Below are 19,567 nucleotides of genomic sequence, written 5' to 3'. Positions count from 1 at the left end.
ATGGAGGTAGTAAAAAGAGAAGCTGGTCCTGTCTCCGACTAGTCTCCAGTGCCCTCTCTTGGCTGGTTCATGTCATGTCATCCTGGATTTCTGCATCTTAGCCTTCTGATGGAGAATGTCTCTCCCAGCCTCAGGCTTGGTGGTCCTGGACATATTCTTCACCAAAGCCAAAGAGCCACAGCAGCCCTTGTTTTCCATCAGCTGGAAACTCCACTAAGAAATGCCTGTTCCTCCTTATTCCAGCTATTAGGGAAGAATACAGTGTTAGCCGTAGCCCCTCAGGACATGAAAGGGGGCATGTGCCCTGGGGGAGGGCACAGCTGGGCAGCGCAGTGGATAGAGTGTCAAGCCTGGAGTCAAGAGGACTTGCTGTGTGATCCTGGGCAAGTCACTTAACCCTGTTTGCCTCAGTTCCTCATGTATGAAAAGAACTGGAGAAGGAATAGCAAAGCACTCCAGCATCTTTGCCAAGAAAACACCCAAATGGGTTAGAAAGAGTTGGACATAATTGCAATATCTGAACAATTGCAATACTGGAGGAAGAGGGAGAGTCAGATATTATTGATTAGCTTTGGTTGTCTTTGGGAGGAGGCTGGGAGGAAGAAATTCTTTTTTGATCAGCAGCAGACCAAGAAGAGGCAGATTCATGGAGACCAAAGAGATCCCTCTCTGATAAGTTCTTTTGACTCATGTCCTGAGTAAATCATACCCTGGCAGGTCCCCCATGGCAGCAGTCAGAGGGCTTGAAGAGACCAGCTGGTCTTACTAGCAAGATGAAAGCCAGCCATTTGGACAAAGGAATAGCGTATTTGTGGCTTTTCCATGATGTAACTCTTTCTATATCCCAGAACCACAGATTTAGAGCAAGGAGGGACCTTCGGGGTTCCTAGTCCAACCCCCTCATTCTAGAACTGAGGAAAACTGAGGCTGCTCAGAGAGAGTCCCTTTGGAAGGGACTTAGAGGTTTCTGTGTCCCACCTCAACCTTTTACAGATGAAACCCAGGGTCACGTACCAAAACAAATGTCTGAGTCAATTTAGGTCCCCTGACTCTCCAACTGACTCTCTATCTACATAAAGAAGGGGCACACAGATCCCCAGAGGAGAGTTCTGGGACCCTCTGCATCACCTGTGGTTTATCACCAGTTATTGGAGTGTCCACTTTCTACATCATCATGATTGTTATCACACTTATGGTGTCATGGATGGAGTTTGGGAAGACATGAATTCAAGACCTACCTTGGATGCATTTTGTCTGTGTAACCACTGGTAGGGGCCATGGTCCCCCCTTTATCTCCAACTCCCCAGTTGCCAATCTGTGTCAGTAAAGAGAGTTTCCTCAGTCAGCTGACTAAATCACAAGTTCTGATAGACCTCCTCTCCCCCCAAATGACAGTAGTAACACCCCTTTAGAGTACATTATTTCAGTGGAATGCTCAGTCAGTTGTTCAATTGTTGTAGTTATGTCTGGCTTTTTGTGACTCCATGTGGGATTTTCTTGGCAAAGGTTCTAGAATATCCTTCTACAGTTCATTTTTTAGATGAGGAAACCGAGGCAAACAGGGTTAAGTGACTTGCCTAGGGTCACACAGCTAGGAAGTATCTGAGGCCAGATTTGAACTCAGGTAGATGAGTCTTCCTGACTCCAGGTCTGGTGCTTTATTCACCATGACACCCCCTTGGGATTCAAGGCCTGAGAAGTCAAGCAATTTCCCCAGGTTACAAAGCAGTATGTGTCAGAGGCTGGACTCCAGGGTCAACTCACCCCTGTGTCCTGCTCTATTTATCCTTTGAGAAAGAGACAGTAATTGGGGCCAGGACGGTCTGTCTCCCAGCTGCCTTTCAGTATATATTAAGTTTGAGCAAAGGGAGGTACCCTGGGAGGTGGCTTGTCGTCCCCCTTCTCCTCCTGAGAAAAAGAATATATTCCAAAGTCTTTTGTCACTAACTGACACCTTAAATTAAAGAGATAATTGTCGAGCTTATTTATTACTGTGTCAAGCCTCAACTGGAATGGTTTCATACTTCAGCATGCAAAGTGTGTTGTGATTCATGGTGGCTGAGGCCCGAGCAGACAGGTCCTTTATATTACTGCCCAGATGGCCCCCTGATACACCTGCCTGCCATCTTCCCTTCAGCTCCCTTCTCTGCCGAGGCAAGAGCTCCCTCTGCTTGAAAACACGAGTGTGTCGATACCCACAGGCAAGCCGGGCTTCTTTCAATGAAGGCTTCGACTCTGTGGATTGCGGCTTCTTAATCGGGGCTCCAGGAATTTGGTGTTTTCTTATTTCGATGATTATATTTCAATAGGATTTTCCCCCTCGTAATCCTGTGTATTTCTGTTTTCTAAATGTCAAACCATAATTCGGAGCAGGGCTTCACAGGCTTCCCCGGACTTCCTGCCAAAGGGAAGGAGTCTATGATACAGAGAGGATTGTACCCCAGTAAATACGTGAAGGTTTATTTACATGTGGACACTTGTTAGAAATCACCAAGACTGCACCAAAACTAACTTGCTGGTGAAGGGAAGGAGAGGCAGGTTTCAAAGTGTTGTCCCAGGAGCAGCTCCCATTATTTTTTTTTTTTATAAAATAAAATTTCTTTTATTAATCATTTCCCAATTACATATACATTTTTTGACATTTATTTAAAAAACTTGAATTCTAAATTTCCTCCCCTCCCCTAATCCTTGAGAAGAAGGCAAGCAAGAGAGCCTTGTTTAAACTTGTAAAGTCATGTAAAACACATTTCCATATTAGCCATGTTCCAAAAGAAAACACACAGAATAAAACCAAGAAAAATAAAGGTTAAAAAAATCTACTTCACTCCATACTCGGAGGACCACAGTTCTCTTTCTGGAAGGGGAGAGGCATTTTGGATCATGGGTCCTCTGGTTTTAAATAAGGTCCCATTCTTTGCAGGGCTTGGAACACATACAAAGAAACACACCAAAAGGACTTAGTCCTCTGAGGATTGCTCAAATGCTTTCAACCATCCTCCCCACGCTCTTCTCACAGCCTTTTCCTACCCTTTCCCCCTTCACTAGACTCTGACAGATTCTGTCTGTTAATTAAGTAGCACTGTAATTGGGATCCAGAACCACTTCCTCAGGATGATTTTGTTGGAGAAACCAGCAGTAGTACTCTTTAATTACTAAGATTTCCCATCTTCCAATGTGGCTTCCCTGTAATAAAGTCATCAGCGCAGAAGTGGGTAGAATAGGGAAGGACTGCTCGCTGGGTGAATGTGGACTTCTGGTCCTATGGAGCATCCTTTTCAAGGCGGGTGTGTGTGTGTGTGTGTGTGTGTGTGTGTGTGTGTGTGTGTGTGAGAAGCTTGCATTAGCTGTGATTAGTTTTTCATTGTTTTATATAGGCTAGTTCTGAAGGGGCTGGCTAGGTGATGAAGCTGGTAAGACTGGATTTGGGGAGCCAGTATTTTGTCTTTAAAAGAGATGTGTACTGGGGGGCAGCATGGTGGCTCAGTGGATTGACTGAGGGCCAAGACTAGAGAAGGACACACCCTTTGCTAGCTTTACCATTTTCATGGGCCTTAGAAACAACACATAGTAATTATCCTAAGACAGAAGGTAAGGGTTTTTTAAAAAATAAAAATAGAATAAAATAAAATAGATGTGTGTTGATACATAGATAGATGGGGCAGTAGATAGAGTGCCAGGCCTAAAGTCAGCTATTGTGCCCTGAAAAAGTCATTTAACCCTGTTTTGCCTCACTTTTCTCATCTGTAAAGTGAGCTGGAAAGAGAAATGGTGAAGCATTCCAGCACTTATCAAAATGCCTGGTGCACAGCTGGTGCTTAATAAATCTTTGCTGTTTATTGCTGGGTCTTGAGCACAACAATGTTGGTTAAAAAATTCCTTAAGTGGTATAGCACATAGAATTTAGGAATTGCTTATTAAGAATTTGTTTTGAATTGGTCATTGTCAAGAGGATGCTGACGCCTTTCTTCTCTGATTCTCTCTTCAGGACCCTTTAGATCCCACTCGGACTGTGATTGTGATCCGCTCCCTGGTAGCCAATAGCGAAGCTGAACGAGGAAGGGAATTATTGCCGGGGGACCGACTGGTCTTTGTCAATGATCTTTCCCTGGAGGATGTCACGCTCACAGAAGCTGTGGAGATACTAAAGGCTCTGCCGCCGGGCAGAGTGAGCCTGGGCATCTGCAAGCCCTTGGTGGTAAGGGGCATCCTCGATTGTTGGGTTTCCACTCTGACTCCTCGGCTCCTTTTGATAGTCAATCTGTGTTCATGCTGGTCTGTGGAGCTCTTGTGTTGGGTTCAGGGGAACCTACTTTGTTCAGGTGAGAGTCGGAAACTACAGGGAAAAGACACATGGACGAATGGTCAGAAATGCTGACAATTAAACGTGTGCACACCCCAAGGAAGAGAGAGTGAATAGCTGGGGAGGGGTGTCCATTGGTTTACCACCTGAGGTGGCTTCTGAGATGCTTCTTCAAGGATGCTGCCTATACGTATAGGTATATATGAGTATAAATGCATGTGCGGGTATATACATGTAAGTATGGGATTGTGTATATATGGGGTTTTTTTTAACTGGACCTTTGATTTCTTTGGCATTGGGATATCCTGCTCAGGCACTACCCCTTCCAAAACCTAGGGGCATCTGTTCTTCAACTCTTAAGTCCTTGAGCATTTCCTGGGGATCCTGAGAAGATGCGTGAATTCCCTGGGGTCACATAGCTCATATATTTCAGACTCGTACTTCCTTGACCCCAGTCTCTATCTCCTGTACCATGCTGCCTCATTTATACACATCCACATTTATTAATATATACATGCATGCATTTCCCTTCCAGTCTTCACCTCTGGGTTCCCCTCAAGATTCACTAGCTGTAGTTTGGAATTGATTTCTGACAAGTTTGAATTTCTCTTAAAAATGAAGATTTTGCTCCCAAATATGGGGAAGGGAACAGGAGGGCTGTGGTTAAATGAGTAGGCTAAATTAAAAAAAAAAATAGGTAGACTAGATCAAACCTTCAACACAAAAGGGACTTCTAGTTCTTAACATAGCACCTGGCACACAGTAGGTGCTTAACAGAGGTTGATTGATTGACTTGAGTTTAACATGCTCCAAATGATGTTTCTTATCCTTGGATCAAGTACTAGGCATGTTCCCAGGCTTTAATGGTTCTTATAGGTCAAGAGAAGGTGTAGTGGCATCTGATTTCTTTCTACAACATCAAGTCCTCCTAAAGAAAAATTGACAATAATCCTTGCATGCATACTCTCCTCTCTTCTCAGTGCCACAGCAGTAGTGTAGAGACTTTGCTTTGCCTTCTTGAATTACTTCAAGAAGAAATGAACAGAATCTATATGCTGTTTGGGAGTTCCTCCCCAGAAAAAAAATAACCTTGGAGGTCAAAGAAAGGAAGCTATAGGATTATGTAAATAGGCAAACCCTCAGTCTGTATTTATTTAACAACTAGATCAACTCCTGGATTCTTATCTTAAAGGAGGTCGTAGAGATCTCTTGCCCCACCAGGACGGTCTTTTGTCATTACAAAGAAACATCCTCACTAGAATAAATCTGATCTTTGGCAACTCCTAGGACAACAAGTTAAATAAGTTATATCCCCAATATGAAGACATTCTTTTCTCTTTCCCAAGTCACCTGTACTCAACCTCCTAAATCAGGAAAGTGATTGAGTAGCTCTCACTTGAAAGGTTCCTTTAGCCTCCTGTACCCTAAGGCTATGTAAAACCCACTATTTCCCCTTGATCTGTGGACTTGCTATCCACCTGGCAATTGACCCTCTCCCCAGCTGATGCTAATTAAACTTTTTCTCTTCTAGCCTTGGCTCTTGATTTATTGATCTCAAATCAAATGGACCCAGGTGGGAGGAATTACTCTTCTGTAGGGTTTTTCCTAAAAGGTGTTTCTAGCTTCTCCAATCCATCTTTCAAACCACTGCTATCAGAATCTTTTCTGTCCTTAATCCTAGTTATGACATTCTTCTGCTCAGAATTCTTTTGTGTCTCCCTTTTGTCAAATCCACTGACCTCTTATTTAAAGCCCTGGTTGGTACACCTTTGGTATGTCTGACTTGGGGACTTGCCTGATCTCCCTATCTGCTGGTATTCATTTCCCACCCAACAGTCCTTTCTCATCTGTTTTGTGTATATTTTGTGTTTACCTCTCTATACTTTGTCTTCTTCCTCTTTAGAATGGCTATTCCTTGAGAAAATAGGGAAATGGTTCCTTATTTTGTCTTTGGTATCCCTGGTGCATGTACATAATGCCTCTTATCTAGTTAACGGTAATTGCTAATATTAACTTTAATGTTCACAAAACACTCTGCAAAGATCTCATTTGATCCTTACAACAACTCTAGGAGGTAGGTGCTATATTCCCCATTTTATAGATAAGGAAACTGAGGAAGAAAGGTTAAATGACTTGTCCAGAGTCACACAGGTATTAAGTGATGGAGACAGGTCTTCCTCTCTGTGTGTGTGTAACTGTAACCACTGTATCCCACAGTTGCCCAGAAGATACTTGAAACACATTTTTTACTGATAAAATCCTTCCCTATCCATTCTATACTCTAGCTAAACTGAATAATTATCTGCTCCCTGAATGTGCCTTCAGCTTTCCCACCTCACAGCCTTTGCTTTTGCTGTTTCCTAGAATGTCTTCACCTCCTTTTTCTCTTTAGTTCACCTTCTTTATAATTCATTAGTTCATCTTTTTTTTTTTTTAATCAAAATTAAATTCTGCCTTTTTCTGGAAGAGTTCCCTGATAAGCTCTGACTGCTGGCAACTTTCTTCCTTGAGCTACACAGATAGAATATTTTGTTTTGCCACTTTATTGTATGGCTTGTGATGGTTTGATTCAATTGAGTAAATGTTTACTGAGTGCTATTCTGGGTTCAGGTCCTAGCTAAGAGGGAAGAAACACAAGGATGAAAGGACAAACAAAGAAGGAACTTCTATCCTACTGGGGGTGGGGGGGACACAATAAGAACATAGAGAGGCAAATACAAACCCTAATCACCATCATTTGGAGGTGAGGGGAGAAGATTAATTGGAAGGCCTCTGGTAGGAGACAATGGACATAAGTTTGGTTGAAGAGTTTACGAGTCCTGAGGATAGGAAGGAGGTGAGGGAGACAAACCTGGGTAAAGACTAGGTGATGGGAGATGAAGTATTGTATATGGACCATTTTGCTGGCATATTAAGCAAATGAACAGGAAGCAAGGAGCATGAGTCTGCAAAGAAGGATTGGAACCCCATTAGAAGGGGCTTTAAATACCTAATAGATAGACTTTGATTTATTTTGGCTGTAGGGAGAAATGAAGTCCTGGTGTTTAGCTGGACTATATGTATCCTCCTAGTATCTAGCTTAGTGTTCTGCACACAGGGTAGTTTTAATAAAGTTTGGTGAAATGAACGGGTAACATTGCTTCCAGACATTCTCTGCCAGAAGTCATGCCTTTGTTGTGTCCTTGGTGGGATTTTTGTCTGATGGACTCTGGCACATTCATTATGTGGGCGAAAGCCATCTCAGTGTCCTGGGAATTCCTAGATAACAAGATGGTGACTCATTGGGAAAGAATTCTGGAACTTGATCTGGATCATTTTCAGATAATTGATTTCCTCTTTCCAACCTTTGAGCACCAAACATAGGACACTGTGATTCAATGTGCTGAGCTCCCTAGAGTTGAGTGTGTCTGGGAGTTTTCATCTTGTTGGTGCTAACTTACTTGTGATATTGTGGGCAAAGTTACTCTACCACTTCTAGCCTCAGTTTCCAAATTGTAAAACTGGCAGGGTTGGAGGCGTGTGAAAGAGAAAATCTCTAGAATTCCACTGTGTTCTCTCCTTTGCAATCAAACTGGCCATTCTCCATCTATGGCAGTGATTCCCAAAGTGGGTGCTACCGCCCCCTGGTGGGTGCTGCAGCGATCTAGGGAGGTGGTGATGGCCATAGGTGCATTTATATTTCCTATTAATTGTATTAAAATTTAAAAAAAAATTAATTTCCAGGGGGCTAAGTAATATTTTTTCTGGAAAGGGAGTGGTAGGCCAAAAAAGTCTGGGAACCCCTGATCAGTGGTATTTCACCTTCGACCTCTGTGGCCTTTGCCCGGACAGTCCCCAAGGTTTTTGAAGCATTCCCTCCTCCCTCTGCCTCCTGATACCCATGAGTTTCTTCAGAGCCCCAGTTCAGGTGCCACCTCTTGCACAAATCCTTTTCAGATTCCCCAGTTGTTAATGCTGTCTCCCTCTTGAGATACCTTTGTGCTTATGTAGACTTTGAATTTACTTCTTTGGTAATATGGCATTCCCTCTCTTCCCCACTATGTAAGCTTCTTGAGGGCAAGAGACTGGTTCATTTTTTACCCCTTTATCCCCAGGATAACCTATAAGAGGCGATTAATAAATGTTTGTTGAATTGATTGAATTGCATCCTTGACATTTTTGGGATTATTCTGAAAGGAGATTGGAAATAAAATAAAAGTTGAGTCCTTCATTTCCCTCGTTATCCCCCATTATCTTCCCACTCAGCCCAAGCGTAGTGCTTCATATAAAAGTTAATGCTCAGCATGGTTTTTTCCTTTCATTCATTTACATCATAATACTTTCATCTTTTTCTCCAAATTTTTTTTTTTGTCCTCATCCAAGTTGGTTTCCACCCAGTAGAATAGAAGCTCTTTGGGAGTAAAGAGTGTTAAATTCCTTTCAGTGCCCAATATCCAGCCTAGGACCTTGAAGAACCTGGTACGTGGTCAGTGTATATATATGTTTGATAACAGATTGCAAAAGTAGTTGTTTAATAACTGCTTATTTAATTGAAGTGAGCTCTGAAGTGTCTAATCTATCCATAGATACTTATTCACATGAACAATCAGGGCTTTAAAAGCCATCTTCTTCTTCCTCTGATGCGATGACCGGGGGACCTCACTGTCTCTTTGCTGGAAGGCAGGAATGAACTAGATTCCTGGATGCTCATGTGCTTAAAGACGGGGGATGCCTGGGAACCTCTGGAACTTGTGTTCTCTTTCAAAAGAGGTTCTTGCACCCAGAGCAGGACTGGTAGATGAGTCCCAGGCAGTGTTTTAAAAAAAAACAAAGAGCAAGAATTGGCCTCAACCAGGCAGAATGATGCCGTGCTGTTTCTGGCAGAGAGGCTGTTGTACAATCCCAGGGCCCCAGCGCCTTTCTCTGAAGGCGGCACCAGTTGCGGGATGGAAGCACCCCAGACTTCCCTTCTTGAGACCAAGGCTGCCAGTTGGCTTAGGCGCTAGAGCCAGTGAAGGCGCTGGGAGAGAGGGCAGCCCAGGGACTCTTTCCTGCTAAGGGAGTTCTCCTCCGCCTCGCTGTCCTTTCAGAACAGCTGGCTGTGTACAAGCTGTGATGTGAGATGCCTCTTGGCTGCAGCCAACAATGGGTCTTCTTTGGGGCCATTATATTTTCAATACATATACTTGTAGAGATGCCTGTTTCCTGCGTTTAATCGGTAACTTCTTACTTGTGCGTGATCGGTGAGACATCACAAAAGAAGTGTAACTCGGACCTTAGTCCTTGGACCATACTGTGTCCCTGAGGAAGCAGGACCAAGCTCTGTGCGCCAGAGGGAATCAGAGCGGCAGAGAGTGGAAAAGCGAATCGTGTGGGCTCAAAGATGCTGGTTCTTTGCCTGCCGAGTCTGGGGCTCCTGAGACTTACCCCAAAGGGGTTACACAGAGAGAAGTCCAATAACTCAGCCTGGGGAGATACTGCTATTAAGGATCTGAGGCAGGATTTTCTTCCAGATTCCAAGTCTCACAGTCTGTCCTTGGGGCCATCTCCCAAACAGAAGCCATAAAGGCTAAAGTGACCAGTCTGGCTGGTGTATAGGGAGAAGAAGCTTTCTGGGGCCAGAGCCCCCTTCACCTTGAACACCATAATGAAGAGCAGGTGAGCGGACCTGTGACCAGTGAGGCAGGTGACCAGGAGGGCAAAAGCCTTGAGCTCATGCCACATAAGGCTTAGTTAAAGTGCGAGGGGATGTTTAGCCTCGAAAGGAGACTTTCTGGGATGAGGGTCGATGGGGCAGACATGGCGGGAGATGATGGCTCACTTCAAGTATTTAAGATGCAATCATGTGGAAGGTTGTTGCGCTTGTTACTTTTGACCCCAGAAGGCAGACCCAGGAGCAGTACATTACAGAGAGAGGATGATTTAACATTAATATGAGGAAAAGCTTCCTGATGCTAAGACCTAACCCAGAGTACAATGGACTACCTTGGGAGGCAATGGGCTCCATCTTACTGGAAGTCTTCAGCCAGAGGCTGCATGCTTCTTCTTGGGGATGTTCTAGGGGAAATTCTTGTGGAGGTTCAGGCTGGACACGATGGTCTCTGAGAGCCTTTCCCTGTTCAATATTCTGCTGTTTTAATTGTGGTGGAAATGGGGATATCAAGGAATTTTTACAAGAGATGATTTTGGGGGGTGGTGTCAAATGAACATGTTTTATTAAAAAAGGAAGTTTTATTTGTCTTTTGTTTCTACATAGCCTAAATTTCCCCCTTATGTTCCTCCCCCTTTCCTCTCTCAAAGAAATGTCTCAAATGACAAAGAATATTTTTAACAAAAAATAGGAGGAAAAAAAACCAATCCACAAATCTGGAGACCATGTAGGAAAAATATCTACAGTATAGGTAATATTCCAGATTAATAAAATTGAAAGTAAAAGAACTATTGAATTAATAAATAAGACTAGAAGCTGGTATTTTGAAAAAACAGATAAAATAGACAAAGTAGGGGCAGCTGGGTAGCTCAGTGGAGTGAGAGTCAGGCCTAGAGACAGGAGGTCCCAGGTTCAAACCCGACCTCAGCCACTTCCCAGCTGTGTGACCCTAGGCAAGTCACTTGACCCCCATTGCCCACCCTTGCCAATCTTCCACCTATGAGACAATATACCGAAGTACAAGGGTTTAAAAAAAAAATAGACAAAGTACTGGTCAATCTAATAAGAAAAAGGAAAGAAGAAAACCAGATTGATAGTATCAAAGATAAAAAGGGATAGACCCTGAACAAGGACACTTGTTACAACCAGTGGAAATGTGCGTTGGCCATGGGTGGGGGGAGAGCGGGAGGGGGGGTGAAGGGGAAAGTAGGGGCATAAAGTATGTAAACAGATTAAAAATGAATATTAATAAATGTCGAATAAAACCCCCCCCAAAAAAAGATGAAAAGGGAGACCTCACCTATAATGAAGGGGAAATTAAGGCAATCATTAAGAACTATTTTGCCCAATTATATGGCAACAAATATAACAATTTAGGAGATATGGATGAATATTTACAAAAATATAAATTGCCTAGATTAACAGCAGAAGAAATAGAATACCTAAATAATCCCATATCAGAAATAGAAATTGAACAAGCCATTAAAGAACTCCCTAGAAAAAATCACCAGGACCTGATGGATTCACAAGTGAATTCTATCAGACATTCAAAGAGCAACTAATCCCAATACTATACAAATTATTTGATATGATAAGCAAAGAAGGAGTCCTACCAAATTCCTTTTATGACACAAACATGGTACTGATCCCAAAGCCAGGTAGACCAAAAACAGAGAAAGAAAACTATAGACCAATCTCCCTAATGAACATAGATGCAAAAATCTTAAATAGAATATTAGCAAAGAGACTCCAGCAAGTAATTAGGAAGATCATCCACCATGATCAGGTGGGATTTATACCAGGAATGCAAGGATGGTTCAACATTAGGAAAACCATCCACATAATTGACCATATCAACAGTCTAACCAACAAAAACCCCATGATTATCTCAATAGATGCTGAAAAAGCCTTTGACAAAATACAGCATCCATTCCTATTGAAAACATTGAAAAGTATAGGAATAGAAGGAGCCTTCCTAAAAATAATAAACAATATATACCTAAAACCATCAACAAGCATTATATGCAATGGGGATAAGTTAGAAGCCTTCCCAATAAGATCAGGAGTGAAACAAGGATGCCAATTATCACCTCTATTATTCAACATAGTACTAGAAACACTAGCAATAGCAATTAGAGAAGAAAAAGAAATTGAAGGTATCAAAATAGGCAAGGAGGAGACTAAGCTATCACTCTTTGCAGATGATATGATGGTCTACTTAAAAAATCCTAGAGAATCAACTAAGAGGCTGTAGAAATAATCAACAACTTTAGCAAAGTGGCAGGATACAAAATAAATGCACATAAATCATCAGCATTTCTATGCATTTCCAACACATTAGAGCAGCAAGAGATAGAAAGAAACACCATTTAAAATCACCCTAGACAATATAGAATACTTGGGAATCAATCTAACAAAACAAACACAGCTATTATACGAAAACAACTACAAAACACTTTCCAAACAAATAAAACTGGACCTCAACAATTGGAAAGCCATTAATTGTTCATGGGTAGGACAAGCTAACATAATAAAAATGAACATCCTACCCAAATTAATTTACCTATTTAGCGCCATACCTATCAAATTACCAAAAAACTTCTTTACTGAATTTGGTTTGTGATTTTTGAGAACTAATACAGCTTGCTCTTTTCCTGTTCTTTAGTGTTCTCCACACAGGGGTTTGCTTTTGAGAAATCCCAAAGACTTTTTACTTACTGGAAAGCCTGATTCAACTTCCAGAAAGTTTGGAATTTCATTGTTGTTATTTTAATCACACGCATTTCTTGCTTTCTTTCTAGGTTGAAGGTAGTGAGGAGAATAATACACCATGTGACTTACAACCAAGTGCTTTTGAAGAAACATCTGGCCACTCTGAACCTCTGGAGACAGTGGATTCCTCTTTGATCCTGGAGGCACCCTCGGTATCGAGCAGTTTGGTTTCTTAGTTCAATAGTCATTTTACTGTTGAGTCGAGCTTTGCCAAGGAAGAAGTTCCTTCTTGCTTGCTTCTTTCCCCACAATGACTATATAGATGGAAACTGAAGTAGCACCTTATAAACCGCAACTCATGTAACCTTCATAAGATCCTTCTCTTGTGCTTTGCTACAAAGAGCTACATATACTGGGTCCTGGTTTGGTTTTTTTTTTTTTTAACCCTTTCTTTTTGTTTTGGAGTCAGTACTGTGTATTGGTTTCAAGGCAGAAGAGTGATAAGGGCTAAGCAAGTGGGGTTAAGTGACTTATCCAGGATCACATGGTAAAGAGTATCTGAGGCCAAATTTGAATTCAGGACCTCCCATCTCTAGGTCTGCCTCTCAATCCACTGAGCCAACTATCTGCCTCCTAACTTTTGTCTTAATATTAACTCTAAGATAGAAGTACAATAAGGAGTAGGCAATCAGGGTTAAGCAACTTGCCTGGGTTATATAGCTAGGAAGTGTCTGAGGTCAGATTTGAACTCAGGATCTCCCATCTCTAGGTCTGACTCTCAATCAGCTGAGCCACCCAGCTGCCCCATAGGTCCTATTTTAATTGGCCAAGAGCTGTTGATTACTTCTTAATAGAAGAACCCTGTGGTGAATTAGTCAGTTAACAAGCATTTAGCAAGTGCCAGTCATCATGAAAGACTACCGAGTGGTTAGAGAGCCAAGAAGACTTGGATTCACATCTTACCCATCTTATTCCCTTGACTTTATTAGCTGTTTGTCTCTGGACAAGTCCTTTAAGCTTCCTTAAACTGTTCCCAGTTCTCTGTGACTCTAAGTTAGAGATGTCAAACATGCATTAATGGTTGGAGAATTTCTTTTCTTTATCTGAGAGTTGCCCGACCAGCGAAGTCCCAAGTCTGGCTACGGTAGGTGCTAAAGACACAAAAATGAAAAAGTTGAATCCTTCCCTTTTAGCAACTTTTACTCTACTAGTCCTTGTGGAAAGATTCTGTAACTAGGCAACCGCAGAACTCATCTTGTTTTTCTGAACCAGATATTCATGCTTCAAATGAGATCATATCCACGGTGCACTCTGCAGACCTTAAGAGCGTTTCATATATATTAGTGATGATGTATCGTTTTTTTCACCAGACTAGACATACTACTATTGCCAAATATGCAAGCTACTTTGCTCTTGTATCTACTCTGAAAATGTCCTGCTGTGCCACCAAAACATAGTTATATCGCTAGGAAAATAATTCCCTTTCAATGTCCTATTAGGGATACCTTGTCATACAGACTTAGAGGAAGGTAGCATAATGTAATAGGAGTAATACCTCAGCCATCAGGACTTGAGTTCAAATCCAGATTCAACCACTTTTTATGCGAGCCACTAGCCAATGTACCTCTCCTCTTGGGACCTCAATTTCCTCATTTATAAAATGAAAGATAATGACTAGATTGTCTCTGAAGGCCATCCCTGACCAAAATATGAGATACTAGAACATTCTTTTCTTTTATGGGTCTCAGTTTCTTCCACTGCAAAATAAAGGGGTTGGGGTGATGAGTCTTTTTTTTTTTTTTTTCAAACTCTTACCTTCCATCTTAGAATCAATACTGTGTGTTGAATCCAAGACAGAAAAGCATTAAAGACTAAGCAATGGGGGTTAAGTGACTTACCCAGGGTCACACAGGTAGAGAGTGTTCGAGGCCAGATTTGCAACCAGGTCTGACTTTTAGTCCACTGAGTATCTAGCTGTCTCCTGAGGCTAATGATTCTTGACATGTTTCCCTGCATGACATCAGCAGTCCTATAGCAACTAACTTCCCTTTCCTTTTCTAAAATCTGAGGATGTCCAGGTAATGTTCTATGATCTTGCAGTCCATAAAACCATCCTTTGTCCCTGCTGATTTGAGGATAAAGAGCTCTAAACTTGGGCAGTATTTGGATTCTTTAATTCATTGATGAAGCTCCTGCTTTTTGAGGGTCTGCTGTTGTTCCTTATGTGTTTGTTTGTATTGAAGAGTTGATTGCAACCATGTGTAGCTGTTTGCAAGGAAAGAATTGGTAAAGAAGAACATTTCTTGAACCTAATCATATTAATGAGACTTACAATAGCCAATGTCATTAATCTTCAGAAGGAATTCTTAAGTTGGGCATAGGACTCGGGGAAAGCATGATTGACCTGGTACTGACAGCCTTTATATCCCAACCCGTTACTGCTTCTGTGAAATATTAGAAAGCATAACTAATTTCATGCCCTCGAGCAGCTCAAAGTCTGGTAGAGAGAGATTAGCCACGGGCCAGGTTAATGCAATACGAGAGAGAATATGGTTTTTACACACTTCCAAGATTTGGCATTTTGTTGGTAGACATATTCCCTCCCCACCAAGGCTGTATCTTCTCTGTAGTTTCCTGGGTGGGCTTTGAGAGTTATCAGTTAGAAAGTCATTGTCTTTTGGATCCCTCCAGCCACCGGTACCCTCCTGCTCAGCAGGACCATGTACATTTTAAAATAAATACTGCCTCTACTTTTCTATATGTTTAGTGGCAGCTACGTGGTACAGTGGTTAGTGTATTAGACTTGTCAGAAAGACCTGAGTTAAGTCACTTGACCCCTGTTTGCCTCAATTTCCCCATTCTGTAAAATGGAGATGATAATAGTAGCATCTACTCACCAGGGTTGTTGAAGATAAAATGAGATAATCATTGCAGCCATGCTTAGCACAGTGTCTGTCCCAGAGTAAGCACTCTAAAAGGCTTATCTCTAGCTATGTTGTCTCTGCCTTGTAGAAGAGATGCTCCTTGAGGATGAGGGCTATTTCTCTTTGGTATTCTATGCTGGTCTAGCAGAGTGGCTGATGCATATAAAGAAAGATGGGGACTAAAACTGAGATGGCCCTAGGAGAGGCTGCTCCCTGTTTGCAAACAGATCGGTGCTTTTTCTATGAGTTATATTCGAGGTACTTTGTGCATTGAGAGGCAAAGTGACTTGTCTGGGGCCACATAGCTTATATGTTCAAAAGTGGGACTCACTGCTAGCTATTCCTGGCTTTGGGACCATGTTGGCTCTCATGTGGCCCATAGGGGGTGCTTAATGCTTATTGATTGATTGATCATTGATTGGTTGGTTATTGATTGATCAATTCATCAATCAGTGGTCTTTCCATACTTAGCCAGGTTGGTCCTTAGATTACCTCAGATAGATATTGAAATATGAGGAATTCCAGAAGCCAATATATAGTTCATTTTATAGATGAAAAAAATGGGCTCATTGAGGTTAAGTGACTTGCCCAAGATCACAGAGGTAGTAAGTATCAGACAGAGGCATGATTTGAACTCATGTCCTTCACTCTAGAACCAGTTATACCATAGATCTGGAGCTGAAAGGAACCCCCAAGTCTATCTAATCCAATTCCCTTATTTTATAAAGAGAGAAAATTGTGACCTAGAGAGTTTAATTGTCTTGCCCAGGGTTACACAAGACCAGCGTCCCTCCCCCAACTCACTTCCAGAGAGTCCTCCTTTTCAGAAAAACTAGCCAATATATTGGAAAATTCTTCTGTTTTGTGTTAACATCCCATTTCCGTAGCCTAGCACCTCTTCAAAGAAGCTGGTAGGATTTGCCTTCTTTTGGTGTCAGTCTTTCTTTTGGGCCACGTGGTCATCACAGTTGGGAAGAGTTCAATTTTGATAGTTGAAGATTGTGACTCTTAGCACGTTTGTAATCTAGCTAGAATGAAAATGATAGATCTTGGAGGTCATGAGATAGTTAATGTATAATAGAGGTTCATAACTAAGCACTCACCTTGCCGAGGGCACATTTTTCTTGCCATTGATTTTTAGTGCCAGTGACCCTCCCGGGAAGGAGGTCAGCTAGTCATGCCCTGAGTGGGGCTGGCCAGTCTGACGTACTTCTATGTAATGTCCTAGAGAATGTGCTGCACACAGGGGTGGGGGTGGAGGGGTGAAATACTGGTGGGCAGTTAGAGGGAAAGCAAAGGGGATCTACTTGAGTGGGAATTCCTAAGTTGGTCTCATGTAAAATCCAGCCTTAAGATCCTCAGTTGTTCTTTTTTTGTCCTACTTGTCGGTAGGAGTTCCGAGATGATTCCTTTCTTCATGAAGAAGGCTTGGATGCGCCTTTCCTTGACTTGGGAAGGACATTCCACGTCCAGTCAAATGAGATGGACAACACTCAAGAGGCCTGGGAGATGCATGCTTTCCTGAAACCCCGAGCACCTGAAATGGGGGAAGAGAGAGAGATGCTTGTGGATGATGTCTACGACTTCCAGGATATCTTTCAGAACATGGATCTGTATTCTCCATCGCTGGGCAAGGACGATCCTCCCCTCCCTTCAAGCCAGGATTTTCACTTTGGCACCCCATGGCTAAGCCATCCAGGGACCTATGAAGCTCATGACCTGAGAGCCATGATGCACCCGAGTTCCCAGGAGATACCACCGAACAGATACAGCACTGAGGCAATGGTATGACATTCTAGAGTGTCTCCTTCTCTCCTTCCTCTCCTTTTCCTTCAGAGGGTCTGCATTCCACTGGCACTTTTCACTCTAAATGTGATTTCAGCATTTTTGAGGTGACAAAGTAAACGTTTGAACCCTGGGTAAATATTATCTAATACTTTATGGGAGACAACATATCTTTAGACGAAATCCAAGGGATCCACAGTTCATTTTTGTCTTTTTACTTTCTTTCATATAGTGATAGAGTGGAATTTCATCAGGGTTAGGGGGTTCTCCACTAGCCCAGACCAAGAACCCTATGTGACTTAACGCATAGATGGTGTTCAAGAGTTTTCTTGGTTGGAAAAGACATTTCCTCAGGCCACTGTGAAAATGGGCCTCTGTGTATTCTATTGACTGGACCAATCATTTGAGGACAAACACAGAGTACATGGGTCAGGTCACGTGTCAGACTTTTCCAGGTCAAACACTTTGGGAGCCATCATCAGAGCCACCAAAGCTGTACTCAAGAGCTTCCTCTTTCAGGAGAATATTCCCGATTCCCCCCGAATTTAGTATCTTCTTTTCTATTACAAATACTGCTTTTAAATTATTTTGTAAATCGCCTGTATTTGTTCATCTGTGACTTATCCATGACATTTTCCTAGAGAAATAGAGGCTAGGACCACCTTTTTGTATCCTTAGATGAACATGATAGGTACTTCTTGACTGAATAATTAAATATTTAAATATGTGAATGAAAAACATTCCTTTGGAAACTGCAGTGGGCCAAGCTCTACGTTGTTTGCCAGGAATGCAACAGATATTAATAATAAATACTTTTCGATTTCCTGATGCTCTTGTAAAAACACTGGGTTTGAAATCAGAGGATCAGATTTCCAAGCTGGGCTCTGCCAAAGATGATATAACTTGGGCAGGTCATTTCCCCTTTTGGGACCTTGGTTTTCCTCATCTGTAACATGATGGGATTAAATCTCCAGAGAGGGAATCAATCGAGCCGCACCAAAAGGATTGTTTTGCTACAGTGAGGTCCAGGCGAAGGTGGATAACTTGAATTTGCAGTCTATTCAGGGAGCTCGGTTATTTTGTCATTTTCTCCAGCTCCTTCTTAAATGTGGGAGAGGGATGATGGGAAGAAACCAGGACTGAGGTTTGGCAAGAGAAGAGTGGTGATAGGACCACAGAGGCAGGGATATGAGAATGGAGGATGATGTGAAATTGAATTGGCCAACTACAGAGCAGAAATGGGAGAGGCAGGAAAGCAATGTTATGGCAGAATCTGACAGAGTCCTGAGAGATGGAGGTAATTTGAGGTCTCAGTAAAGGCGTATAATGGGTTTAGGAGGAATGAGGCACAGGGAGTCACAGAATGATGGGAAGTTATAGTCAGAGATTTTGATGAAGGAAATGGGCCATTTTGGGTAATGGAGAAATCTCTGTGTGTGGGCTTAGGTGATTTGCAGGAATGGGTCCTGGGATTTAAGGAGACCGAGCAACTGGGAGGTTAATTGGCTTTAGGAGGCATCTGTGTGGATGTGAAAACCCTCTGGAATAAGGGCAGCCATTGGGGAAGAGAGAAAGACTGCTAAATTCTATAAGAAAGGAGGGAGAATAAGTCTGTGACTGTCAAGCATCTGCCACAGTGGCAACCATTATATGAATTAAGTGGAAAACTTTAATTGAGTGAACATAGAAGGAAGAGAGTTTTTTGAAATATCAGTCTGGAAGTGGGGAACAAAATCTAGAGGATTCTAAAAACCCTCTTCAAGAGAACAATGTTGGGGGTGTAAGTGAAAGTACAGTCAACACCTATAACCCTGGGCAAATCACCTAATCTCCTTGGCCCTCAGTTTCCACATTTTGCAAAATAAGGGTAATTGACTATGGATGAAAAGACTCCTCCACCTCTATGATCCTTCAGTCCCATGACCTTACTATTTCAGAGAAATATTTATATTTGCTTAGAGAGAAAAGATCTGGAAAGGTAATGATTACCTCCTTCCAATCACCCTTCCTCTTTTTTGCTTAATGCCATTTCAGGTTATTAATCCATTCCCCAAGATGGCAACCCTAAGTGGATTTTTTAAAACATAAAGAATTTGGGGGGAGGGGGGGGTGGTAATATTTGTTCACGGAAACGTGGGACTCCTGTGCTAGAGGTTAAGAATCATGCATTCTTCTAAATGCTATCATAATCTGTAAAGCTTCCAGCACATTAAGCTA

At 42.2% G+C, this 19,567-nt stretch overlaps 1 protein-coding gene across 1 annotated transcript in view; it reads left to right on the top strand.

Annotated features, from left to right (window-relative positions):
- PATJ (PATJ crumbs cell polarity complex component) overlaps window positions 1-19,567 on the top strand; it is a 332,079-nt gene that overhangs the window by 95,319 nt on the left and 217,193 nt on the right. Inside the window, exons 18-20 of the mRNA XM_044674774.1 lie at window positions 3,986-4,192; window positions 12,731-12,853; window positions 16,958-17,350. Coding sequence (XP_044530709.1) covers window positions 3,986-4,192; window positions 12,731-12,853; window positions 16,958-17,350 — 723 coding nt within the window. The remainder of the gene's footprint in view (window positions 1-3,985; window positions 4,193-12,730; window positions 12,854-16,957; window positions 17,351-19,567) is intronic.

This window comes from Gracilinanus agilis, chromosome 4, assembly GCF_016433145.1.
Source record: "Gracilinanus agilis isolate LMUSP501 chromosome 4, AgileGrace, whole genome shotgun sequence".
Lineage (NCBI taxonomy): Eukaryota > Metazoa > Chordata > Mammalia > Didelphimorphia > Didelphidae > Gracilinanus > Gracilinanus agilis.
The sequence above is the reverse complement of the archived record's forward strand: the minus strand, read 5'-3'. Positions and strand labels throughout refer to the sequence as shown.